General features: G+C 33.4%; 1 protein-coding gene across 1 annotated transcript in view; it reads right to left on the bottom strand.

Moving 5' to 3' along the window:
• loxhd1b (lipoxygenase homology PLAT domains 1b) overlaps positions 1-7,500 on the bottom strand; it is an 81,406-nt gene that overhangs the window by 72,954 nt on the left and 952 nt on the right. Inside the window, exons 2-6 of the mRNA XM_016255796.1 lie at positions 6,140-6,254; positions 5,109-5,189; positions 4,330-4,514; positions 3,158-3,256; positions 1,910-2,058 (exon numbers count right to left, since the gene is read on the bottom strand). Coding sequence (XP_016111282.1) covers positions 1,910-2,058; positions 3,158-3,256; positions 4,330-4,514; positions 5,109-5,189; positions 6,140-6,254 — 629 coding nt within the window. The remainder of the gene's footprint in view (positions 1-1,909; positions 2,059-3,157; positions 3,257-4,329; positions 4,515-5,108; positions 5,190-6,139; positions 6,255-7,500) is intronic.

The raw sequence follows: 7,500 nt of genomic DNA on the forward strand, positions 1-7,500 counted from the left end.
ATCTAAATAACAATTCGCAAACCATCACTTCATATTTGGAACACATATGACGAATCATTCAATTCACGAAATGATTCACGAACCCGCTCCGAAGGTCCGATATGAATCAAAAGATTTACAAACCCACTCCAAAGTTACGATCTACATCAAACTATTCACTATCCATGCTCCGAAGTCCCGATCTAAATAACAATTCGCAAACCATCACTTCATATTTGGAACACATATGACGAATCATTCAATTCACGAAATGATTCACGAACCCGCTCCGAAGGTCCGATATGAATCAAAAGATTTACAAACCCACTCCAAAGTTACGATCTACATCAAACTATTCACTATCCATGCTCCGAAGTCCCGATCTAAATAACAATTCACAAACCATCACTTCATATTTGGAACACATATGACGAATCATTCAATTCACGAAATGATTCACGAACCCGCTCCGAAGGTCCGATATGAATCAAAAGATTTACAAACCCACTCCAAAGTTCCAATCTACATCAAATTATTCGCAATACATGTCCGAAAGTCTCATTCTGAATCAAATGATTTACGATACCCGATCTGATTGGAGAGCATCGAAATAGTAGCTAAATCATTTTGCAACGTTTTGGATTTGGAGTTTCGAAAAGCTCGATTTCACCCATCACCACGTGCTTTTTAAAACCATTACAAGTGATGTCGAAATTCAAAAATGAATGGCTCTTTGATCTGATTTTTTGCTAGAGAATGGAGTTTGTGTTTGAATCAGTTGGAGCAGTTCCAGCGTAAATGACTCACTCAATTGATTCGGTTTGTTTGTACCACCGCTTTTCGCGTCTTCAGTCATGTTTACACGGCACTACTACTGGCTCATCTCGCTAGTTTTATGACATTAACTAAAATAAGCGAGAAAAAATAAATATAAAATATCAGTATTTCCATTCCAAAGATAACATCCAACACAAATCTATGAACATATTCAGGGGAGGTAACCGGTTTACTGCTAACTAGTGAAACACTCCATTATTATATTGAGCTGCAGCTCTAAATACATGTTAGATGGAAACATTCACTATTCACTATAGGCCTATTTGAAATAGTTTTTGTGCACTGCAGTTCAGTTTGTGACAATTCAAGAGGAAGTCAGTTAAAAGCATTACATTATTAAAAATTGTGTTATTGTAAGATGGGAGATTATGGGAGAAGCAGATGAACACAAAATACCTTGATTTTGATATTAGTGGGGACATAACAGCATTACCCCCAACATTTTTGCATGTATTCATGTAAGGACATTCATAAAGACTGGCACCTGCTTCATTCTTGAACGAATCAGCTGCTTGAACGAATTGGTTGAATGAATGACTCAGTAACTCACTCATTAAAACGGTCAGTCGCTGCCACCTACTGGTGGTTTGGTTTCATACTTAAGATTATCTGTTATAAAGTGTCTTATTATTGTAATTTTGTATTGTAGACTTTGACAGGTTGCTATGAGTTTGCCAGAGTGTTCAGAATGGCAAAAGGACAAAAGTCTTCTTCTCCGAAAAATGTATCAAAATGAAGTGAATTTTAGGCTCAAAACTTTTCTATTAGAAAAATAATTTTGTTGTCCCTTTGAATTAAGCAAATTTTCCATTTACACATATTTGTTATTGTTTCAAGCATAAATTCACTTCATTGTAATGCATTTTTCAGAATACGAGACTTAAGTCATTTTGATTCTCAAGTATATGATTTAGGGATGTTCAGATATTTGTACTGGAAAACAGGACAAAAATACTTAGGTATAATTATTTTTTTGCAGTGCTTAGCATGTGTTTGTGTGAGCTGATTACAGCAAATGCTCTCTGAGTCTGTATCATATTCTCTGAGTCTGTGATATATTGAAATCTTTATTGAGTTGTGACTGAGTTTGTACCTTTTCCACAAACCATCCAGCCGAGGATCCCTTGTTGTTGTGTCCGATGGTTATTTTCCTCACTCTGCCCAGGTTCGGAGCCTCTACGGTGAACTTGTCTTCGGTTCCCCTCTCAAAGTTGTTTTTATCATTGTCTAGTCGTCTCTCTCCTTTGGGATATAAACACAATATACATTAATGTAACTGGATATTAAATACTAAAACCATCAAAGATGAAGTGATGGCGTTTGGGGTCAGAAACCCAGCGGCTGTGTGATATCAGGTTCTGTGTGTCGCTGAGGACACGCTATAAGTCTATGGACACTTTAAACCAGCCAGATTATACACTGGACATCACGAGCTAATTAAGCCTTGTGAAAAAGAAGCGCAGTTTAGCATGCTTAAAATGCTAAGGCGTGTGAACTGAGTGTAATGTATCCAACATTTATTAGCATGTTATTTACAATTAAATTAGCCATTTTATTAAATGCAGTTAGTTGAACTTTGGAGTGTTTTTGACCCACTAAAGTACATCTTTATATGCAATTTCATAATTACTTGTATTGTCCTTGAAATATGATTAAAGTGCTTGGCAAGCATTTATGGTAAACCAAAATATACTTAAATATAATTTCTGTTGACAATAGTTTGTCATGTATTTAAATATATTACACATTTGTAATGTTGCAATTCAGTGCATGATTTAAAATATATCATAAATATAATTGTAAATCAAATCACACTAAAAGTACTTTACATGCGTGCTTTAGTACGTTAGTCAACCCATGTGTACTTCTTAAAAGCATACTTGCTTACTTAATCCTCTTCGTTTCACGTGAAGCTTTGTCTTTAAAGTAAAACTTTTAATTTGACACTATTATAAAGTGCACTTTTTAAAAGTATGTTAAGAAACAGTCATGAAAGTGGCTATATAGAAGTAGAATAATGTTATATAAATAAAAAAAAAAAAAATATATATACACTTTTAAGATCTGAAGTACACTAGTGCACATTCAATAATAATTAAACATACTTCTTTTTCACAAGGGAACACACCACTGTGGATATAGCTTAATTTACAAAATATAAAAAAAATGAATATATTACATTTACATTTTTGTATTATTATTTTATATATAAAGTATGTATGTATATATATATATATATATATATATATAATTTTTTATTTTTCCCCCCACCCATTGAGAATCACTTTAAAGCACACACTTAAACAGGACTGTTTTATTACCTATATTACTTCTTTATTACCTGTATCACCATTTTCCCCAAAAATGTTGAGAAAGACATCAGCATCTGTCCCACTGCCTTTCACGTCAGGTGTGAACACGCTCACAACATATTTATTATCTGCAAAAAATAGCACAATAAAGCATACAACAAACATTGACAAAAAAACATTTTAGGATGTAATACAGACACAAGCATTTATTAAACATGCCAAACATGTTTAAACAAAAGCATGAGCCAAGAAATCAGATGATAGAACTGTGCTTTTAGGATAATATATTTTTAAATATATTTGCTAAAATATATTTATGTAAATATATACATTTTCTATCAATAAATTCTTGGCCATTTTCTGAAAACATATTTTAAAAATATTGCTATATGAAGGTTGAAAATAAATTTATTTTCCATTTCAAATATATATTTCATTGAGCTTACAAAATATATTTAGCATATATTTATAATATACAACATATAATTTTTGCATGTTTTAAAGGAAAATGATTGCATTTAGCCATTACGTGCAGTGTTTGATCAGCAGGCTCATACAGAAAAACAAGTACGACATTCTCATATGTGAGCCTGGAGCACAAAACCAATTTTTTTTAAGGGTCAATTTTTCAAAATTGAGATTCATGCATCATCTGAAAGCTGCATAAATAATATTTCAATTGATGTATGGTTTGTTATGATAGGACAATATTTGGTCAAGATACAACTATTTGAATATCTGGAATCTGAGGGTGCAAAAAAATCTAAATATTGAGAAAATCATCTTTAAAGTTGTTCAAATGAAGTTGTTAGCAATGCATATTACTAATCAAACATTAAGTTTTGATATATTTACGGTAGGAAATGTACAAAATATCTTCATGGAACATGATCTTTACTTAATATCCTAATGATTTTTGGCATAAAAGACAAATCAATAATTTTGACCCATACAATGTATTGTTGGCTATTGCTACAAATATCCCCCAGTGACTTAACACTGCTTTTGTGCTGCAGGGACACATATCGATATGCATGGATTAAATTAGCACAGACTCTTTGGACTAGATGCCATCATGAAATTTCACTTAACTTGACATGACTCAAGGAATCAGAGGAAAAAGAGCAGAGACAGAGACAATTTCACAATTTTTCTCCATAGTCCAGCACTCTTAAAGGTGATATAGGAGATAAAGCCTCACATTTGGGCATGTCCATGGGGTCCAGACTACCCAGCAGGTCTCGGACGAACAGGCTGTCCCCTTCGGTTCTGCTCAGCCAGTTGTTGCAGGCGAAGTAGAAGCGTAAATGCGGTCTGTTCATGTCAGTGACCACGACCCGGTCCAGAAACCAGCTGGCGTTCAGACCCGTGTTATCATGTTCAATCCTGACAAAAGCACACCACACTACTAGTTTAAAGTTACAACTACTCATTCTTTAACTGTATTATTTCACACCCTCCAAAATAATTATAAAGCTGAACAATAATACTGTACTTTTAGTTTTGAACAGAAATTCATACAGTTGCTACAATTTATATTTATCTACCAGACTGAAGGCTTTAAATCAAAAGGATTTTAAGATCATGAGAAAATAAACAAACTTTTAATCTGTAGTCTGCATTTAATTATTGATTTTAGTCATATTAATATGTTTACAGTATATTATTAAATATTGCAAGTATAACTAATTGAATTAAACATGACATTTTGCAGCAGAAAAACTGAAATAGTATTTTCTTGTAAAATATACTCCAATAATTTGTTTTATTTACTACTTTTCATTTTTTTTCATTGTAGTAAAATAATATATTTGACTAATATTTAGTAAACTGAACTTATAATTGAAAATAAATATATACATTTTACTAATAGAGTAATGTATTAGTAAAATATATTATTTTACTAATATTTATTTATTTTCACATACTGTACATTATTGTTTCATATACTGTACATTATTGTTAAATTGGTCAACTTACCTAACTTTTTTCAAAGGGCCGACATTGTGTGTTTTTATCCGGAAGACATCAGTTTTGTTTTTTTCAAAAGCAGTTCGATTTCTGCAATAAATATCAATGCAAACAGAACCGTACTTAATTTCCGCAAACACAGAATCATCTAACCTGATTCAAAAGTTGAAGACAAAATCAAACCCTCAATCCCTTTAAACAATCACAATAATCAGTCTGTATATTAATGTGAGGTGTAAATGCAATGCAATGGTGTCTCAATGACAGATCCATCATGATCTTTAAGCACAATGACTTACAGTACAAACCTTGGAGAATAAATGCAAGTTATATGCACAATGGCTGTGTATTGCATCTCTGTTGCTTAAATGCACTCAGTGTACAATTACGGTTATTGTGTCTTGAGAAAGAAAATGCTTCATCATATTAAATACCCTTAGTAAACTTGTCATGACACATTTCAGAAAATACATGATATCTAGCAGTCAATATATCATGCATTTGCTGACAAACACACATATTCTGTAAATGAGCTTTATGCAGATGATATAGTCTGAATGATGTGTGTCTGGAAACAGAATAGTAAAGCGCTGCAGTATTTTCTCTCTACAGCACAATGCTATACATTTCCACAGGATTCACACCAGTTCATCAGAGTGATGTACAGCACATGCATATTGTAGCCTTTCATTATGAAGAGCAATAAACCTCGCTGAATCAGATTTTGCCATCATGCAAATGAAATATTGCTCCTTGATGAAAGGTTCTAGAATATCATGTGCGCATGGAAACGTCACAACAGCGGCGAGATCTGGATTCCCCTCAATCAGAGAGGAACAGACTCAAATACCTCTTGTCTGTGCTGTGGATTCGGGGAAAGACAGAACGATGGTGTTAAATATCATCAATAGAAAAAACATTCATGCACAACTGTAAACAACGAGACGTGTAGCTACCAGGCCAAACAGGCAATTCATTTATTATTTACACAGATGATTATGAGTCAAGTTTCAGGTCAGCAGAGCTTCATACGGACTCACTTGCTGGCCAGATGCAGTTTGGGAGTGATGCCATATTCGCCGAAGAGCGTGATGAAGATGTTGGCATCCGTTCCGGCTCCGTTGACATCTCCGGTGATGGTCACCACCTCATAGACTGAGAGAAAAACATGCTTGATTTGAAGGAACACAGAATACATGAGATCCGGTGCATTATTAATGAAGAGATTCCATAGCAGAAGAGCCTGAAATGTCCTGCTGAACAATGACTAAGCTCAGGAAAAACTCATCACGACATGATACAGTCAAGATAATCGACACTGAAATCAGAAAACAGATCATTAAAGCCCATTCACTCCAAGAACGATAACTATAATGATAACCCAGCAAACAGGGAATGTTCTCAAAACGTTCTGGCAAGGTTATAAGCAAACATTCTTCCAGTAGTGTTAATAAAACATTTTTTTCAGTTATAATGACTATTTATACATAATGTGTGGAACATTTTTCTGAAACATTTTAGTTTGTCTAACATTTTTAAAATGTTACTACTTGTTTGAGAACATTCAAAAGTAACATTTCCATAATGTTTGCAAAATTATAAAATGGAATGTTCTAGTAACATTTGTATATAACAAAGAAAAAAGTTTTTTTAAACATTTTGAACATAATTATTAAAAAAATTATGTTTTCATAACTCACTGATAACGTTAGCAAAACGTTCTTAGAACATTTTTCTGTTAACTGGGAATTTGAATCAGTCTAATGACTACAGTGTAAACAGTAGAGTCTGAATGACTCACGAATGAATGACTCTCTAACTGATTCCTTGTAATGAATCAGTCAAAAAGATTCTCAAAGACTCTCAAACTCACAATTTGAATCAGTATAATAACTACAGGATGAACAGTGGAGTCTGACTCATAAATGAATGAATCTGTAAATGATTTATTGTAATGAATCAGTCAAAAAGACTCACAAACAGCCTTAAATTCACAATATGAATCAGTCTAATAACTACAGGGTGAACAGTGGAGTCTGACTCATAAATGAATGAATCTGTAAAGTATTTCTTGTAATGAATCAGTCAAAAACACTCACAAACCGCCTCAAACTCACCATTTGAATCAGTCTAATAACTACAGGGTGAACAGTGGAGTCTGATTCATAAATTAACAAATCTGTAAATTATTTCTTGTAATGAATCAGTCAAAGAAAGACTCACAAACAGTTTCAAACTCACAATTTGAATTGGTCTTATAACTACACACTCTTAAAAATAAAGGTCGCAAAAGGGTGTTTTCCAACGCTATCTCACGGCCAATTCGTACATATTTTACGAGGTGGCAAATTCGTACGACCTCGTATGATTTTGCACAATTTGTCTAGACCCCAGTGACGGG

Source organism: Sinocyclocheilus grahami, unplaced genomic scaffold (assembly GCF_001515645.1).
Source record: "Sinocyclocheilus grahami isolate Dianchi unplaced genomic scaffold, SAMN03320097.WGS_v1.1 scaffold1369.1, whole genome shotgun sequence".
Classification (NCBI taxonomy): Eukaryota; Metazoa; Chordata; class Actinopteri; order Cypriniformes; family Cyprinidae; genus Sinocyclocheilus; species Sinocyclocheilus grahami.